Below are 20,740 nucleotides of genomic sequence, written 5' to 3' on the forward strand. Positions count from 1 at the left end.
CAGAAGGGAGGAAGGTGTGGGCACTGGTGGTAGTGGGAAGCTGAAGGCAGGACAAGAGATGAAGAGGAAGGGTGTCCTTACCTTTCGGTCATCTTTGAAGGCATCAGCAGTGGCAGTAAAGTGTGGAATGACCTTCTTACAGTGCGGGCACCCTGTGTGAGAGGGAAGGAGACAGCATTGCACATGGAGCAAGGACAGGGGCCAGGAGCCCTGCCTGGAACCTCCAGAGAGGCCTTTCCAGGAGTTTCTCTCCTCCCAACAGACTTCAGGATCCATCTGACTCCCACCCACTGCACACCCACCGTCAGGGTTCAGGTATCAACCCCACCACTCAAACTCTCCACTGTGCATCTGCTGTCAGCACGAGGGCTCTGCAGGAGGCCTGTGCCAGTGTGAGGTTCACTCTTGCCTGGGACCTCCCACTCCATACCCTCCCACCCCACACCCACCCTCAAGGCTGGGGGTGGGGGACACAGACACTGTGGTCTTGGTCTGCAAGCTCCTTGCATGGAGGGCTGCCCTCAGGGTTCAGAAGAGCCTGATCCAGGGTGCAGCGGGAGCTTTTTGGGCTTAGAAGAAAAGGACATGTGCTCTGGCTTCTCGGAGCCTGTTCTGAAGCTCCTTCTTGCGCCCCAGTGACAATGGCGGAGCCTGCCACTTCACGACTGAAAAGGTACACGTGGGAAAGTGGAGGGTGGGAGCAAGCACTCTGCCTGACTCGGGCAGCTCATGCATTGCTGTCGATTCCCACACTGCCCCCAGCCCCCACCCCCAGACCGAGGACCCCTGGTTGTCATGCTGTCCTTCCACTCCTGCCTTAGAGTCCACCTGAACTCTGGATCCAGGAATGGGAGCGTCGAGGTCAGGCTAAGAGGAGGACAAGCCGCCGGAGTCACTGCCGCTTCTCAGGGCCTGGGTTCCCGAACCAGGGACGAGGACCAGAGCTCCAGAGGCCCTGGATGGGACAGCGGCATGTGGGCTGCCCCGAGCCCCTCCAGTTCCAGTGACAGGTCCCCAGTATGGGGCCCACCTGTGTGTGGCCACTTTCTGCTGTCTTGGCAAGTCCAGGACACCATACTCCAGGAAGGAAGCCCAAGAAACTGCAGGCTGCTCTGGCCCAAATCCACTTACCCGGCCTTCCCCTCAGCTTTGGTCCATCAAAACCCAAAACCCACCTCTCCCTACTGCTCTCCAGACACTGAACCCAATTGCCAAGAGAACAGAACTGCTTTGAGAGAAGGAGTTCCCTGACTGTGGTAGTTAATTCTGGTCAAAACACAGGTGGGAGAGGCCAGATGCCCCCTGGGGAGCCCTGGCTCCAGCTAACTTCTTGACCAACAGTCGGACCAGGCCTTCGGGCCCTCCCACGGCCTTGGGGAAGCCCAGACAGAGAAAGGAGAAAGCCTGGCTCATCTGCTCTCTCTCTTTTTAAAATAAAGGTAATGATGACTGGCATTTCAAAGGGTTTTATGAAACCAAATTAAGGCAGAGCTACAATTTTAATCTGAATTTAGCACCTGAGCTGGTTCCTGAGAACCATATGGTGGGACCACCCATATGGCCTGGCTAGTGGCGTGGCCAGCTGGCCCCAGAGCAGAATGGATGGTGGTGATGGGAGGATTTTCCCAACGTCCATCACAGGAGTAGAGAAGAGAGCTGGGCTAGTTACAGTTACACCAGAACTGAGACAAAGTACGGAGCACAGCCTAACTCATGGCAGATGCCAATGGCAATTATAGGAACACGGTACTAATTTGACCCAATAGAGGGAAGAATGGCTCAAATTCATGCAAATATCAATACTACAAAGGAATGATGGTATAGAGCTTTCAAAACATTTAAAGAGCTCGATATACTGGTCGAGAGTTCGTCAAAGTGTGCCCTGCAGTACCTAGAGGTCTCCTGTAAGTGGCATGCAAATGCTCGCTAAGACATCAGGTTGGCTGGAAATAAGCTACTCCCTTCCCCCAAATCTGGTATCACTACTAATTTCTCCTTTTTAACTTCTCTGCTTACTGAAAGCATAAAGGTCACTGTCAGTTTAGTGCAAATTCCTGCTATCATCAATTTGAAGCATCCAGGTCTCAGATTAATGGTCTTCTGCTACATCTCATTTTCTCATTATCCAAAAGAAAGAGCATGGCAGATGAATAACTAGAGGGGAGGTTGTTTTAGAAAGGGCATGAAGATGTTTCCCAGACATGTCAGGTGGGCCAGAAGAGGCATGATTTTTTAATGTGGGCTCTTTAAAAAGGCGCCACCTCTGTGTCGCAGGAAACTAAAGTAGCCTTCCAGAGTGGAGAGCGAGGAACAAAGACCAAGGACAGGACAGAAAATTCCAATTCCAATTCAGCCAAGCTGGCCTAAGAGGGGCAGTCACCATGACCAGACCATTCAGAGCAAACAGAGGGGCTCTGGAACAGGAGAGAACAATGAAACAGCAGGAGAAAGAGCTGTGTAGAAACTAGAGAGGGAGGATGTGGGGGGAGGTAGGACATGGGGGGACAGGACAAACAGTGTTTGCTTTTTACTTTACACCTACCTTTATCAGGTATGTGACCTTTCTGCAGTATTTAGATTCTTTATATACAAATTAAGTATATGTTACAGTCCATGGGGTAGCAAAGAGTCAGACATGACTGAGTGACTAACCCTTTTACTTCACTTCAATATATACTACCTATAGGATAAATAAGAATATATTATTTTATTGCTATTTTATTGTCGAGAACAAGAAATGCAAAAAGGCAAAATGGTTGTCTGAGAAGGCCTTACAGATAGCTGAGAAAAGAAGAGAAGCTAAAGGCAAAGGAGAAAAGGAAAGATATACCCATCTGAAAGCAAAGTTCCAAAGAATAGCAAGGAGAGATAAGAAAGCCTTCCTCAGTGATCAGTGCAAAGAAACAGAGGAAAACAATAGAATGGGGAAGACTAGAGATCTCTTCAATAAAATTAGAGATACCATTTCATGCAAAGATGGGCACAATAAAGGACAGAAATGGTATAGACCTAACAGAAGCAGAAGATATTAAGGAGGTGGTAAGAACACACGGAAGAAATATACAAAAAAGATCTTCATCACCCAGAGAACCACGATGGTGTGATCACTCACCTAGAGCCAGACATCCTGGAAAGTGGGCCTTAGGAAGCATCATTACAAACAAAACTAGTGGAGGTGATGAAATTCCAGCTGAGCTATTTCAAATCCTAAAAGATGATGCTGTTAAAGTGCTGTACTCAATATGCCAGCAAATCTGGAAAACTCAGCAGTGGCCCCAGGACTGAAAAAGGTCAGCTTTCATTCCAATCCCAAAGAAAGGCAAAGACAAAGAATGTTCAAACTACTGCACAATTGCACTCATCTCACACACTAGCAAAGTAAAGCTCAAAATTCTCCAAGCCAGGCTTCAACAGTATGTGAACTGTGAACTTCCAGATGATCAAGCTGGATTTTGAAAAGGCAGAGGAACCAGAGATCAAATTGTAAACATTTGCTGGATCATCAAAAAAGCAAGAGAGTTCCAGAAAAACATCTGCTTTATTGATTATCCCAAAATCTTTGACTGTGTAGATCACAACAAACTATGGAAAATTCTTCAAGAGATGGGAATACCAGACCACCTGACCTGCCTCCTGAGAAATCTGTATACAGGTCAAGAGCAACAGTTAGAACTGGCCATGGAACCACAGACTGGTTCCAAATCAGGAAAAGAAGTACATCAAGGCTGTATATTGTCACCTGCTTATTTAACTTATATGCATCATGAGAAATGCCAGGCTGGAAGAAGCACAAGCTGGAATCAAGACTGCCAGGAGAATTATCAGTAACCTCAGATATGCAGATGACACTACCCTTATGGCAGAAAGCAAAGAAGAACTAAAGAGCCTCTTGATGAAAGTGAAAGAGGAGAGTAAAAAGCTGGCTTAAAACTCAACATTCAAAAAATGAAGATCATGGCATCTGGTCCCATCACTTCATGGCAAATAGATGGGGAAACAATGGAAACAGTGGCAGACTTTATTTTGGGGGGCTCCAAAATCACTGTAGATGGTGACTGCAGCCATGAAATTAAAAGACGCTTGCTCCTTGGAAGAAAAGCTATGACCAACCTAGACAGCATATTAAAAAGAAGGGACAGTACTTTGCCAACAAAGGTCCATCTAGTCCAAGTTATGGTTTTTCCAGGTGTCATGTATGGATGTGAGAGTTGGACTAAAAAGAAAGCTGAGCACCAAAAAATTGATTCTTTTTAACTGTGCTGTTGGAGAAGACTCTTGGGAGTCCCTTGGACTGCAGAGAGATCCAACCAGTCCATCCTAAAGGAAATCAGTTCTGAATATTCATTGGAAGGACTGATGCTGAGGCTGAAACTCCAATACTCTGGCCATCTGATGTGAAGAACTGACTCCTTGGAAAAGACCCTGATGCTGGGAAAGATTGAAGGCAGGAGAAGAAGGGGACAACAGAGGATAAGATGGTTGGATGGCATCACCAACTCGGTGGACATGAGTTTCAGCAAGCTCCCGGAGCTGGTGATGGACAGGGAAGCCTGGCATGCTATACAGTCCATTTGGTTGCAAAGAGTTGGACACAACTGAGTGACTGAACTGAAGTGAACTGATTTTATTGCTGAAAACATGTTAAAGATTTTTTTCCATTAGGTAGTCCCCTCCCCCCTGCCCCTGTCCAGTGATGAACACACGTCTCAGAGCTTGGAGCAGAGCTCAGGGCAAGACTTGGCAGCAAGGGAAATGGGAAGACTCCAGACACCAAGCCCTCTGCCAGCAGCTGAGTCGCTCAGCAGCAGGCCCTGCAAGGACCACATTTAGTTATTTCTCTTTGGGATGGACTGTGAGACTTTTGAGGTGGGCAGGGACCAGGCCTCTTTCCCGGGTATCCTGGGTCCCAAAGATGAAGCACAAAGCTGTTACTTTAAGGAGGTCATTAGCACCCTAGCAGGATAGGTGTCCCCACTGAAGTCTGGGGGCAAGGGGAGAGAATTTGGGGAAAGTATTCAGTCTGGACTCTCTCAAGTCCACCCCATGACTGGTCAAAGGCTTTCTCCAGCCAGGTTCTCACCAGGTGCTGGGAAGTAACTACCCTCTGAATCAGGATTGTGACTAAGAGAGGGTATCAGCCCAGGCCTCAGGAAGGGCTCCATCATCATTAACTTGCTGCCAAGCCTCAGGCAGTCAGGCATTTCCCGGTCTCAGTGCTACACCCCCAACTCTGCCTGGAAGGAAGACAGCTTCTCAAGATCCACACAGTCTTCTGGACTTTCTCTCAGGACAGAGGACGACAGGAGGAAGCTCTGTAAGGAACTGAAAGAGTGCAAGGCCCACTTGCAGAGGAAAAGGCACAACCAGAGGAAGCGTCAGCCACAAGAGGGTGGGGTCGGAGGCTAGGCCAGGAGGCCTCTGCCCAGGACAGTGAGAGCTGAGCAGACTTTCCTGGAGAAGAAGGGACGGGAGGCTAGGACTAGACTGAGCCACCTGCTTCTCTATGGAGTGCGCTCCACAGAGCTTTGTCATCCCCATTCCATTACACTAAGCTGTAACCTGGGGGAGAAAGGGCAGAGCAAGAAATTCAAGAGCCTTTACTTTACAAATCAGTGAACAACTTTAAAATGGGAACACACAAAACTTGAGATCACAGACACCTACATCAGCAGACACATCATTCCCTCAACTTAAGCTTTGATTAAAATGGGGATCCCGGTGGGGAGCTCTGAGAGAATGTGACTGAACTTCCACCACAGCTTCAACCCCATGGCTTCGGAGCCATGACCTTTAGAAGGTCAGGGAGAGGAGGCTGGGTTGGCAGCGCTCAGAAAGACAGGAACACAGAGGCCTAATGAGGCGGGCTGAATTCCCAGCTGCGAAGTGCCAGGGTTCAAAGGTGAAGTCAATGGCTGGAGGGTTGGAGGAAGCCAGGGGTGGGAGAGTCCAGGGACGTGAGGTGGCTGAGTAATCGTTAATACAAGGCAGGCCCCAGGCACAGGCAGAAGCAGAGGGCTTTAGGGCTGTTGTGAGAACAGAGCCCAACCCAGCCGGCCCTGAATTCTGAAGGACCTCAGCCAGGAATGAAACTAGAGCCCTGCTCACAGAGAAAATGGCCCAGAGTTGGCTTGTGGCTGCCCAGGTCCCTAGGGGATCCTCTCACCCCATCCTTCACCCCTCAGTGAGCGCCCCAGCAACTTACATGGGGCGTAGAACATGACTAAGGCATGCTTCTTCCGCTTCAGGGTCTCCCGGAAGTTGTCCCCAGCCAGATGCAACACGCTGGTCTGCTGCTCTTCCCAGGCGGGGTCTGGGGGTGGGGGAGACTCGGGGCTAAAGGAATCAGAGTGGAGGGGAGACAGTCATTGAGAGAAGTGCTTCCACCACTCCCCAACCCCCAAACACTCAGGGGAGCATATAAGAGAAAATCACTTTGCATCCTTTCCAAAACTGTATTTAAATCCTCAATTTAAACAGGAAGAAATGTAAACTATCTGCAAAGATTCCCTCCAAGGAGCCTCTTAAGAAGTCATTCTATGAAGGTGTGAAGGACCTGAGCCTGTTTGGGGGATAAGGAGCCTCTCCAGTCGTCTCCTCGCCCTGGGGAAAACCCCAGCACCTGGGCTCCCTCTTTCCCTCCCTCCTGCCTCTTCTGGTACCCTAAGCACTCCATGATCTTCTGCTCCTGAGCCTTTGTTCTGGTGGAGAGAGCATGGGCCAAAGAGTGAGGTGGGTCTGCATTCAAATCCAGGTTACCAATCACCTGCATGACCTTAGGTTAAGTTACCAAACCCTTCTGAGCTTCCATTTTCCTTTCTGTTAAATGAGTACAATGATACCTACTCCCTGGGATCCTTAAGAAGAACAGAGACAAAGTATGTAAAGCACCTAGTCAGTCAAGCAACTACCAGTTGCTGAGGGCCTGTAAGCGCACATAAAGGACAGGCATTAGATAAAGGTTCACAATTTTTCAGTCTACTTCTGTCCACTGGTTCCCTCCACTCCGCCTCACAGAAGTATAGATCTCCAGGGCCTTTTAAAACCCTTGCTGCCCTTCACCCCCTTCCTACAATCGCGCTTCTCTCTCCCTTCTCTGATAAGTGGCTCTGGGGAGTGGTCCGGAACCCATGCGGCCACATCCACTCCCTGCCTGCACTTCCTGCTTCTCCTGGTGCCACACGGCTCCTGCCCGCCAGACCTCAGGCCTCGTACCCAGCGAGGTCAGCACAGTACAGTGCCAGCTGCCTCAAGTTCAGGTTCATCTTTCAGAAGCCCTCCTTCCAGGCACCTGCAGAGCCCCACCCCCCCACCAACCTTCCCCAAAGCCCCTTCTCTTCTTCTGGTTCCATCTCCATGCTCCTGCAATTCTCAAAAGGTTTCATCCATCTGCGTGGCTTCCATAACCCCCTAGACTGAGGATGACTCGAGCCCTGACCTCTCATCCAAGCCCATTTCCAGGTGTTCTCTGGGTATCTCCACCTGGAGGTCCAACTGTCACCCCAATCCCAACAAGATTTAGAACTCTTCCCCTTCCTCCACACCTCCCGAAACAGTTTTCTTCCCCACCTTCTTCGTTTGGTTAATGGCACCCCAGCTCTTGTGACTGGCCCCTCCCAGACTTCCTGTCTTGCCCCGTTCTTTGCCTTCCAGATCCCCTCATACATCCTGGGTTCCTCAGCTGACACCACCCACCAACCCTCTGCTCTGCTCTGTCCCAGGATCCTGCCTCCCTGGGCTGGTCTGCTGGTGGGCACATCTTAGTCACCCGATTGGGTTATTCATGCACAAGCCTGGAGGCACCATCAGCCTCACCCGACACCATCTGCTCATCCTTCTGCTGGTGGCCTCAGCCCCTCATCACCTCAAAGCATCTGCTGTTAAATTATGCTCTGGCTGGTGGATTCCTTTTGAGCTCCCAAAGAACCACAATTTGTTCTGAGGAAAGGCACTTCACCACTCCGAACCAAGGAAATAGGGATAGGCCTCGGTAGGATCTGAGTATAAAACAGGGCAACAGTTATACAAGCATGCTGCCAAGGCTGGGAGGTTCCAGCACTTAGGTGGTGGCACCATCAGTCACAGCACTACATGAGAACTGGCATCAGTAACAAACCAGCTTCCTCTGAGTATTTCCACACACCATGCACAATAATCCAATTTAATTCTCTGAACAAGTCTATGGGAAAAGTATTATCTCCACTTTACAGATGGGAAACTGGGGCTTAGCAGGGTCAAGTAAATGGGCCAGGGTCATGACCTGAGTGCAAGGTTCTCAGACTCCAAAGCCCATGCTCTTACCCTAGTGCTTTTCAGGTGGTGACTAGGACAGGAAGGACAGAGACCGTCCATGCTCGTTATCTGTGTCCAGTCCTCTGGACCAAGGATTGGCAATAATCAATCCTCTGGTTGCCCCAGCTCTCTAACCACAGTGCAAGCACCAGGGACCTCGTCTGAGACCCCGTCCTGCTCAGTCCTTCCAGGGAACCAGCCCTGGCAGCAGAGCGAGGCCAGAGAGGTAGGTGTGAAGAACAATCTGCCTCCTGCAGCAGAGGACCGGCAGAGAGAGCGTCTCGTTCCTCTTGGAGATGAACCACTGCTCCCTCTGCTCCTAAGACAAGGCCTGGCTACTCTGGGCATCCACCCCTAGTGATCAGCAGGAGACTGGAGGGGCTGAGACCAGGACCTGACCAGTCCACTCACCTCTTGCCAGGAGCCTCTCCTGAACCGAGTGGTAACTTTGCTCCCATTCCATAAGCTGGCGTTTCTCAAAACCCCATCACTGATTGTTTCATTCACATTTTCCGAATCAAAGGTTCAGAATCTGCACTTCAATAAGCACCTCAACACCAGGTAATGTTTACATACACCCAAGTTTGAGGACCAGTGTTCTGACAAAGTAACTGCCCCTGGATGCTGCTATTTTGCACAGTTCTCGCGTCACTGTGTGACTCTCAAGTCTTGGTTCTCACATGGGCATGATTATGCCACATACCAGGGGCCTCTGCAAAGGCTGGAGAGTGTCTTCTTGGACTTTACCTTTCCCTCAGTGCAGAAATGGGGAAGTATTCTCAAATATTCAAGTTATGTATGGGTGTGTGTCTCGGGGGAGGGGTAAGGACAGGAGAAAGCACTTGTGTGGTGGCCCAGTTAGTCCTCTCACAGGAGGGGAAGAGGCAAATAACTGCAGGTTCCAATGAAAGGAATAAAGGGTATATGATGAAACCGGGGGCTAGCACACTGGGGAAGGGTGTCCTAATAAAGAAACACATGGCTTCCGGCAGCTGATGCCACCAGGCCTAGAAAGATTACTGTGACCTGCTGGATGAGGACACGGGGTCAGCACACCCAAGGTGCCCTAAGGATTGGGAAGCCCTATCTGTCTTGGCTCCCGGGCCCCGAGTCAAGGTCAGAGGCTCCTAAATTTACTTCATCTCCTCAAGGCCCTGTCCAGTGGCCGACAGCCAGGGACCAGCATGTGCTATCGAGACCATGGGACTCACTTTCGCATCCACTCAATGAAGCTCTTCTTTGTTCTGAGCGCAGGCACTGCAAACTTCTCTCCATTCTTAAAATATTTGAGTGTAGGAAACTCGGAGATGTGGAATCGTTCTGCCAGGGCCTTGTTGACGGTGGCATCGACAGCTGCAAGGACACCAGAGCTCTGGGACAGGGGAGAGGCCAACCATGCATGACAGCCTCAGACACGGTGCCGGCAGAAGAGGAGCCCGGACGCCAGCCGCCGCCCACCCTGGGCCTGTCAGAGCTTCCTGGGGTGGGAACGCCATACACCCCAGGAGCAACTGGACCCTGGCACCAGTCTCATCGTGGCCTGAGATGAGGCCTTGTTATCGCCCCCATCAACCAGGTGGAGCAGACTGCGGCTGTTCTCAACAGGCAAGGTCCCACAGAAAAAGAACTGTGGGGCTTCATCCCAGAGCCCATGACCTTGGCAGAGGTCACCTGGATGGGTACCTCCAGGTACATTCCTCTGAACCAGACCCCATAGTTTCTGAGCACTGCTCCACCCCTGGTAGGAGCCCCATCTGCTTGACTAAGACACATCTACTCGGGGACAGAGAAATCCTGCAGGGCTCCATGGAGCTGAGGAGCTGCTACAGAGTTGCAGGGGAAAGTTGTCCTAATGGTTCGTATTACTGAATGATACAAATTTAGTAGAAAGCAACGGAGGAGATTAAGGAAAGAAAGCTTACGTCTCCTTCTCCGTGGAGGACTTCTGCTGCATTCTCAAACTCTGGCTTCATTTTCTTACAGTGTCCACACCCTGTGGGAAGAAATCAAGAGAAACCATCCCTATGGCATGGAGGCTCCAAGGATGTCCCCCGCCTCCAGAAAACAGATGGGTCCTAGTACTAGATACCAGGGGTACCCAGGAGAAAAGAATAACAGTACCAGCTCGGAGAAAAGAAAGCTTTTGCCTGATCCACTGGGGGTGGGAGGGGCACAAGGGGCAAAAATGAATCAACTACATCAATAATGCTGGTGATATGTATATAGGTCCCGTGTGCCAGGCACTGCTCTAGGTGACTGTATCTGCATGACAGCCCTATAAGGTCTGAACTATGTTATCTCCATTTTACAGATAAGAAAACTGAGGCACTGAGAGGGTGGATGACTGCCCAAGGTTACATACACAGCCACAGGTCACAGAGCTGGGCTGAAAACTCAAGCAATCTAGCTGGAGGCCACGGCCACCAGCAGCATGTGCTTCCTAGCACCATGCAGACTGAAGTGAACTGGGCCTTGAACTGAGAATAAGAATTCACAAAAGCAAGAGTATGGGGAAAAAATCAAGTTCTGACTGCCCCCACAAGGGAGGTGGTATGATATGATAAGCACTTGTCCTTTCCAAACAAATGGCATTTTCTTGGGATAGACTGCTTTGCTTTGCCCTCTTCTCCGTACAACCACTTGAACACAATAATGTTACAAATAATAACATTTGATACACTAAAAAGGAAGCATCACCTACTTTCTGTAGGTGATAAGAGGACAGTTTTAAACTGCTTTCATTTTAGCAGAAAAAGTATTTTCTAGCATCTTAGCAAAAGGGGCTATGAGGCCAGTAGGACCAGACTGGTTCAGGCTGGAGACCACTCTCAAGGGAAACCTGGCTGGGGTGGGTACACACAGACAAGGTTAAGAGGATGCAGGGATGTGACCTGGCCTTCTTGTAGTGTGTGCTACTGCTTGGGAGCTTAGAGCACCATGATTCTACTGCTGATTATTGGGAAAAAGAAAGACAAGAAAGGAAGATACATGGAGACCAAGCAACATGCCATTACTAAAAAATCAACAGGCCAATAAAGAATCAAAAAGGCTATCGGAAAATACCGAGACATGGAAACACAAGTTTCCAAAATCTATGGGATGCAGAAAAGCAGTTCTAAGACGTAAGTTTATAACAATAAAGGGGAACTTCAAGAAACAAGAAAAATCTCAAATAAAGAACCTAATCTATCATCTAAAGGAATTAGAAAAAGAAGAACAAGCAAACTCAAAGGTCAGTTGAATGAAGGAAATAACAAAGATCAGAGAGGAAATAAATAAGACAAAGACCAAGAAAACAATATAAAAGATCAATGAAACCAAGAGATGGCTTTTTTAAAAAAATAAACAAAATTAATAAACCTTAGCCAGGCTCACTAAGGAAAAACAAGGACTCAAATAAATGAAAGAGGAGAAATAACAACCAATTATCAGAGATATGAAAAAAATCTACTATGGTTATACACCAAATCGGACAACCTAGAAAAAAATGAACAAATTTCTAGGAACATAATCTTTGGAGACTGAATCAGGAAGAAATAGGCAATCTGAACACATTGATCACTACTAGTGAAGTTGAATTCATAATTAAAAAAAAAACTTTCAGCAAACAAAAGTCCAGAACCAGATAGCTCCACAGGGTAATTCTACCAAACATATAAAGAACAGCTAATATCTATTCTTCTCAAACTAGCTCCTCAAAATGGAAGAGAATGGAACACTCCCAAATTCATTCTACAAAGCCACCATTACCCTGATACTAATACCAGGTAAAAGCACTACAACAAACTACAAACTAATTTTATGATGAATATAGATGTAATATACTCTCTACAAAATATTAGCAAACCAAATTCAACAATATATATAAACAATCATATAGTATGATCAAGTGGGATTTATTACAGGGATAAAAGGATGGTTTAATATCTGCAAATGAATCAAAGTGATACAACATATTAACAAAAAGATCATGTCAATAGATGCGGAAAAAGCATTTGACAAAATTCAATGTACATTCTTGATAAAAATGCTCATCGAAGCTGGCACAGAGGGAACACAGCTCAACAAAATAAACATCATTCATGACTAACTCACAGCTAACATCACACTCAGTGGTGAAATGCTGAAAGCCTTTCCTCTAAAATCAGGAACAAGACAAAGATGTCTATTCTCACCACTTTTATTCAACACGGTCCTAGCCATAGCAATCAGACAAGTAAAAGAAATAACAGGCATTCAAACTGGAAAGGAAATAAAATCATCACTATTTACATATGACATGAAACTATATATAGAAAGCCCTAATGTCTCTACCAAAAAACAATTAGAACTAATAAGTGAGTTCAGTAAAGTTGTAGGATATAAACTTAATACACAGAAATATGTTGTTGTCTTTATACTAATAACAAACTATCAGAAAGAGAAAGCAAGAAAACAGTTTAAAAACTGTATTGAAAAGAATATAAAATATTTAGGAATGAACTTAAGGAGATGAAAGACCTATAATCTAAAACTATAAAACAATGATGAAAAATTGAAGATGATACACAGAGATGGAAAGATGACCTGTGTTTGTGGATTAGAAGAATTAATTAATTATTAAAATATCCATACTACCCAAAGCAATCTACAGTTTTAATACAATCCCTATCAAAATGACTATGACATTTTTCACAGAGTCAGAATAAATAATCCTAAAATTTATATGGAACCACAAGAGACCCTGAATTGCCAAAGTAATCTTGAGAAAAAAAGAACAAATCAGCTGGAGATATCACATTCCCTGACTTCGGACAACACTACAAAACTGCAGTAATCAAAACACTATGATAGTGAAACAAAAACTGAGATCAATGGAACAGAATAGAAACCCCAGAAATAAACCCACTTAGGATCAATTTGAGATGGGAATACCACACCACCTGACCTGCCTCTCGAGAAACTTATATGCAGTTCAGGAAGCAACGGTTAGAACTGGACATGGAACAACAGACTGGTTCCAAATAGAAAAAGGAGTATGTCAAGGCTGTATATTGTCACCCTGCTTATTTAACTTATATGCAGAGTACATCATGAGAAACGCTGGGCTGGAAGAAGTACAAGCTGGAGTCAAGATTGTCGGGAGAAATATCAATAACCTCAGATATGCAGATGACACCACTCTTACGGCAGAAAGTGAAGAGGAACTAAAAAGCCTCTTGATGAAAGTGAAAGAGGAGAGTGAAAAAGTTGGCTTAAAGCTCAACATTGAGAAAACTAAGATCATGGCGTCTGGTCCCATCACTCCATGGCAAATAGATGGGGAAACAGTGGAAACAGTGACAGACTTTATTTTTCTGGGCTCCAAAATCACTGCAGATGGTGGTTGCAGCCATGAAATTAAAAGATGCTTACTCCTTGGAAGGAAAGTTATGACCAACCTAGATAGCATATTAAAAAGCAGAGACATTACTTTGCCAACAAAGGTCTGTCTATGGTCAAGGCTATGGTTTTTCCAGTGGTCGTGTATGGATGTGAGAGTTGGACTGTGAAGAAAGCTGAGCACCGAAAAATTGATGCTTTTGAACTGTGGTGTTGGAGAAGACTCTTGAGAGTCCCTTGGACTGCAATGAGATCCAATCAGTCCATCCTAAAGGAGATCAGTCCTGGGTGTTCATTGGAAGGACTGATGCTAAAGCTCAAACGCCAATACTTTGGCCACCTCATGCGAAGAGGTGACTCATTGGAAAAGACCCTGCTGATGCTGGGAGGGATTGGGGGCAGGAGGAGAAGGGGACGACAGAGGATGAGATGGCTGGATGGCATCACCGACTCAATGGACATGAGTTTGAGTGAACTCCGGGAGTTTGTGATGGACAGGGAGGCCTGGCATGCTGCGATTCATGGGGTCGCAAAGAGTTGGACACAACTGAGCGACTGAACTGAACTGAGGATCAATTAATCTCATTTATGATAAAGGAGGCAAATTTATACAAAGAAAAAATGATAGTCTCTTCAATAAGAGGTGCAGGGAAAACTGAACAGCTAAATGTTAAAGAATAAAGTTAAAACATTTTATCACACCATACATGAAAAAAAACTCAAAACAGAGTTGAGACCTAAATATAAAACTTCTAGAACGCAAGTGGAACACTGACAAATTGTAGCAAAATTTGTTTGGATTTGTCTCAAGGCAAAAGAAACAAAAGCAAAAATAATCAAATGGGACCTAACTAAACATAAAAGCTTTGTGTAGCAAAGTAACCCACTGACAACATGAAAAGACAACCTACTGAATGGAAGAAAATATTTATAAATGATATGACTGATAAGGGGTTAATATACAAAACATAAACAGCTCATATAACTCAAAATCAAAAACAAACAATCTGAGTTAAAACTGGGCAAAAGACTTGAACAGACATTTCCCCAAAGACATTGCTAATCATTAGAGAAATGCAAATCAAAAACCACAAAGAGATATCACCTCACAGCTTTCAGAATGGCTCTCATTAAAAAAGTCCACAAACAACGAATGTTGGCAAAGAAGTAGAGAAAAGGGAACCTTGGTACACCATTGGTGAGAATATAAACTGGTGCATTCACTATGGAAAACAGTATGGAGGTTCCTCAAAAAACTAAAAATAGAACTGTCAAATGGCCCAAAAAATCCACTCCTGGGTATATATTTTGAAAGAAAAAAAAACCCCACTAATTTGAGAGGATACATGCATCCCAATTCCCATAGCAGCATTATTTACAACTGCCAGGACATGGAGGCAACTGTCCATGAACAGATAAATGGATAAAGAAGATGTGGTACATGTATACAATGGTATATTATCCCACCATAAAAATAATAAAATTCTGCCATTTGTAACAATGTGTATAGACATAGAGGGTACTATGCTTAGTGAAGTCAGACAGAGAAAGACAAATACTCTATGTTAATTACTTATATGTGGAATCTAAACAATAAAAGAAGCAAATGTTTATACAACAGAAACAGACTCACAGAGAGCACAAACTAGAGGTTACCAGTAGGGAGGGAAAGGGAAAAGGGGCAAGATAAGAGTGTGGGACGAAAAGATACAAACTACCATGTATAAAATAAGCAACAAGGATAGAGCACATGGAAGTACAGCTACTGTTTTGCAAAAGCTTTAAATGGAGTATGATCTATAAAAATACTGAATCACTATGTTGCATACCTGAAACTAATATACTGTAAATCAACTACACTTTAATTGAAAAAAAAAAAGAATTGGGACAAAAAAAGAAAGGAAGGATGACTGACACCAGTATCATCAGAGGAGCCCTCTCGGACACACCCCTCCTCCCCAGAGGAACGTCTCACACACACCCCTCCTCCCCAGAGGAGTCCTCTCACACACACCCCTCCTCCCCAGAGGAGCCCTCTCACACACACCCCTCCTCCCCAGAGGAGCCCTCTCACACACAGCCCTCCTCCCAGAGGAGCCCTCTCACACACACCCCTCTTCCCCAGAGGAACCTCACACACACACCTCCTACCCAGAGGAGCCCTCTCACACACACCCCTCCTCCCCAGAGGAGCCCTCTCACACACACCCCTCCTCCCCAGAAGCCACTGGGCCATGCAAACAGCTTTCCTGCCTCCATCTGAGCACTTTGGCTAAGACAAAAGTTCCTCTCTCCTGCAAGGTCATTCCTGCAGAGCTCAGCTCCACATGGCATTGAGACACACGTTCAATTTCTGTCTGTTCCAACTTCCTCAGTCTATGCTCACTTTGTTCCTCCCGGGGACAGGGGCCCCACAGTGTCTACCCTAACTGCAACCCCCCAAATACAAATACACACACACACATAACAGAAAATGCAGGCCAGTGTTGTCAAGCCCTCCTCTGGAGAGAGTGCTCTGGGGAAGCCATGAGATGACTTGATGGACGAAATTCACTGATGTAATCCAGCCCGGGGAGTGGCCACAATTCTCAGCCACGCTAACATGTTGGTCCTTCTCAAACAGGCCTGAGGAAGAGGGACACCTGTGGGTTCATGGTCTGACTAGAGCCCGTTGGGACCCCAAGTGAACCATATAGGTATCAAATTCATCACAATATTAAAATACAAGAACATTATTTTCCAGAGCTGAACATTTGACACGATCAGAACCCATTTGCACTTTTATAAACAACTGAGCTACAAAAGTATCTTTCGTTTTGTTTTGGTAAACTGTTTAGAATTGAAAATGTGACTTCCCCACAGAAACGATCTTCTACATAGATTCTATGTAGAGCCTCAAGAAAGACCACAAGAGGATGTTCCTAAAGCATGCAGAGCACAGAATCATTTGTTTACAGCACGCAGCCCCCAGTCCAGCTTGGGACTCCCCCACCAGCCTCTCCCTGCAGGCAGCCGCCACCCACAACAGCCAAACAGAGAGCATCCTCCTCTGACCTGGGCGGACTCTGGGCTTTTTTGTGTCACTGACATTCTTGACAATTTAATGAAAGCTTCTCTCTCACCTCTCCCATATTGATGCATATATAGTCTATATTTATGAATAACTTGAGGGCTCTGAATGTCCTGACTGGTTCACAGACCCCTGGTCTTATAAGCGGCCAAGACAGGGAAGGGCTGACTCCAAGGCAGTGGTGGGGGCAGAAGAACAAGGAGCAGTCCACACAGGTGTCAGACGGAGGTTCCCTTCCACGCGGATCCCCGTGTCTGGAGTAAATCAGATATTCTAAGGAGGATTCTACTGACTCAACATGAAATATATTGACTTAAAAAAATTTTTTTTGATCTGGCTAAAATAAAGGAATAAATCGCTCTTTAGGGTTTACAGTCAGGAGGGTCTACAACTCTTAGAGAAATCCGCAGGCCTGCCTTCAGGCTGAGAACTCCCTGCACCCTGCCCCACGGTGACCACCCCCGCCCCCCCACTACCCGCAGCTCCCAGGCTAACTTCCCCTGGGGTGGAGGGGGTTCACCTTGCATGAAGAGAAAAAGCTTAGAGGCTCTTCCCCTGCTGTGGTGTCTGACACCCAAGAGTTCTCTCTGCCTTGTAGTAAGTAGTGAATGGCCTGAGCAGAGCCACTCAACCCAGCAAAGCAGAAGGAAAGAGGCGTGGGCAAGCCTCAGGAGACCCAGGCTTCCAGCTCCAAGTGGCCTCCACGGCAGGCAGGAGGGGCAGGAAGGGGATGCTCCCCTGACCACCCTCTCCTGCACCAGGATAAGAATGTGATGTCAGGCAAGTGCCACCAGGGCCCATGTTCAAGGTGGGCAGTGGGACTGTGTGACAGTGAGGGCAGAGAAGACAAAAAAGACAAAGTCACTCACAGAAAACCATTCTTTCTTTCCAAAATGTACCAGTCAGTGAGGCAGGACCCCTGAAGATGAGCGAGTTCACCTTCATACTTTCGACAGACTCAGTCCTTTGATGCTACTGCTCCCTGGGGAAGCAAACGGACTCCTCATCGCCTACCAGCCTCTATCAGCGGCGGGCTGGAGATGGACTCCTGAGATGGAAAACTAGCTCACAGGGAAGAGGAGCTGTGATCGACCCGTGAGGCCTGCCCTAGACACGGGAGGGGTGGCCAGAGGACACACGGAGGTGACAGATTGTGTGGTGTGCACACACGGCTCTCCCGAACCTCCAGCTCCGTCTGTAGGACTCTACCAAGTAATAAAAGGGCTCACTCTCTGCACTGGCCTTCCACACACTGTCTCGGCAGCCTCACGAGATGAGACACAGGACAGAGATCATCAGAAACGACACTCTGGGAGATGAAATGAGAAACTGCAGCGGGGGTGGGGGGTGGGGGTGTTCCCGGGGCCTCGGATAAACAAGACAGGATTAGAAGGTAGGATTAGAAGGCTTCTGGCTGGAGCACACTGCGACCACACAAGCCAGTCTTTTCCCCAAAGTTCTGTCCACAGCCCCCAGTTCAGTCCATCACAGCCTCAGCCCTGATGGACCAGGCATCTCCAGACAGAGCATCCCCCTCAGCTCTGGCCCAGACTTTGAGTCTCCAGTTCACTTCAGCTCCACCAGACCACCTATTTCTCTTCTACTCATAAAAGATGTCTTATTCATATACTCCTATGGTAGTTCATTTTGTAATGCCCTCTGACTGTTAGACTGCTGTCTCCTGATATTTAGGGGGTGACCAGGGCACCTTTTCAAATCATAAATTTTATCAAATTCCCTTGGTCAAAACTTTCCAATGGCTTCCATCACAAGTAGATTGAAATCCAAACTCCCTCCCACAGCCACAAGCTCCACATAATCGGACCTTCCTGCCTTCAACCTCAACTCAGGGAGTATCCCTCTGTCCTCTACACTGCAACCTGTGACCTCTTTCTGCTTTCCTATCTCAGCAAGCTCATTTCTACCCTCACAGCTCTTAACAAGCTATTGCCTGGAACACGATCTTCCCCCAGGTCTTCGTATGGCTGACCACTTCACATCACGCAGGCTTTAGCTCAAATTTCACTTCTACAGAGAAATTCCCTGACCACCTAACCCCAGGGAGCCTCAACCCATCACATTCACTTCCAACAGCGTGTTTATTTTCTTGACTGTTCTCCAAATAGCTGGAGTAATCTGCTTACTTGAACCCTCTAATCCCCCAACTGGGGTGAATCTCTGTACAGACTGATCTCACTTAGTCTCACTCCCCACCACATCCCTGGTACTGAGGATGGCATCCCACACACACTTTGTGAATGAATGGATGTGTTGTTCAGGTTTAGAGCAGTGCATACAAGGTTGAACTGAATCATTCATGCCTAGTGGAGGAGAGGATGGTCAGGAGAGCATCCGCTTTCTTTTGGGGCAAAAGCCACACCAGTTACTAGGTTGACTAAACCTCTATTTAGTAAAACCAGCAGCATATCATTTACAATGTGCACAGCCTCTCCCCACCCTCCCACCCCCATTTATACACTTCCCGTGCTCCTTACTAGGTCTGAAAAACATCTTGGAAATCTCCAATATCTCCTGATGTTGTACTGAAGTTTCCGATACATTTCCAAGAGTTCTCCTGATAGTGTTACTTGTTTTCACTACTAGCTGTTATTCCCTCTGCTCCCTGAACAAGATACAAAGGCTAAGCAATAAACTTCTGTAAACAGTTTGGGTTGAGGAAACCAGCCAGGCCCCTGGGAGGAGAGCTGTCTAGCTGAGCAAAGGTCTCCCTCGCTGGCAGCCGCCTGCCTTGGGGAGCTGAGGGTGTGAGCGATGACTGCCTGGACCCCAGCCTCCACGATGGCCATGTGGGCTGCGGGAGGGCTGGACAGCACAGTGAGAACTCCGGCCCGCTGCATTTTACTGTCCTGATTGTGATTTGATGGGCCATTAAGTTTTACTGCCAAACTTCCTTGTTGGGTTTTTATCAGCTGTGTAAGTGCACTTACACCGATTTTCATGACCTGGCAAAGAGGATGCCCAGCAGTTCCTCGACCACACTCTTTTCTGGCTGTGGGAATGCTGGCCTCCCGTCAACCTCAGGCCTTCACATTCCTCTGGATTCCATTAACTTCAGTTACACCTAGGATTTTATTACAGACCAGCAATGGAGACTTTCCTGGCTCTTGTAACCAGAATCTTCCAGGGGACCAGATTATTTTGGAAAGCTCCCTAGTACCTGGCACTCGAGAGGAACCTGGATTTTCCTACCCACATTCCTGCTGCCTTGTCTGGACCTTGGCTTGGACAAGCCAGGGAGGTGGGGCTCCTAAAGATGCTAGCAGAAACACTAATGCTTTAACATTTAACATTCTGACAGGCGCCCCCTAGAGACCTCAGGGCTCTTTCGAGGCTTCTAGCTGTACCTGCGCCAAAGCTGACTGTACACACTCAGACATTCTGGGGCAGATACATCCTGATGAATGGCTCATCTTTCTCGTTTGAAGAGAAAGCATGGGATTTTTTCCCCCTTCCTTTACATTAGTATAAAATGTAGATAACAAGCTGTAAAATTTTTTCTTCCAGGCTTCTATCCTAAGGAAATAATCTGACACGTGGACAAATATTTATACATGAAAATTGCCCTCTGCAGCATGATTTATAAGGGGAAATACAGTAAACAACTCAAACCTCCAACATTATGGGGCTGGTTAGGTAATTTATGGTGCCATTATATAATGGAATATTATGTGGCCACAAAAGCATGAACAAATAAGCATTTTTAATAACATTATCTTATATGTTCTTATGTTAAGAAAAATGTAAATGAAAAAGCATGGAAAAAAGAACTTAAAATGAAACCCCTTCCTCCCACCTGGCACAACAAATGAAAAATTCAGGGGAATTAAAAAGCAAAATGAGAAAAACAAAAATATTATCACAAAATAGATGCATGCTAAGTTGCTTCAGTCTTGTCTGACTCTTTGCGACACTACAGACTGTAGCCCGCCAGGCTCCTCTGTCCATGGGATTCTCCAGGGAATACTGGAGTGGGTTGCCATGCCCTCCTCCAGGGGATCT

General features: G+C 46.8%; 1 protein-coding gene across 1 annotated transcript in view; it reads right to left on the reverse strand.

Annotated features, from left to right (window-relative positions):
- The window catches only part of PDIA5 (protein disulfide isomerase family A member 5), a 90,655-nt gene that overhangs the window by 6,513 nt on the left and 63,402 nt on the right, over positions 1–20,740 (reverse strand). The window contains exons 12-15 of the mRNA XM_061167006.1: positions 10,212–10,282; positions 9,501–9,661; positions 6,203–6,333; positions 82–152 (exon numbers count right to left, since the gene is read on the reverse strand). Coding sequence (XP_061022989.1) covers positions 82–152; positions 6,203–6,333; positions 9,501–9,661; positions 10,212–10,282 — 434 coding nt within the window. The remainder of the gene's footprint in view (positions 1–81; positions 153–6,202; positions 6,334–9,500; positions 9,662–10,211; positions 10,283–20,740) is intronic.

The sequence above is a fragment of the Dama dama genome, chromosome 19, assembly GCF_033118175.1.
Source record: "Dama dama isolate Ldn47 chromosome 19, ASM3311817v1, whole genome shotgun sequence".
NCBI lineage: Eukaryota > Metazoa > Chordata > Mammalia > Artiodactyla > Cervidae > Dama > Dama dama.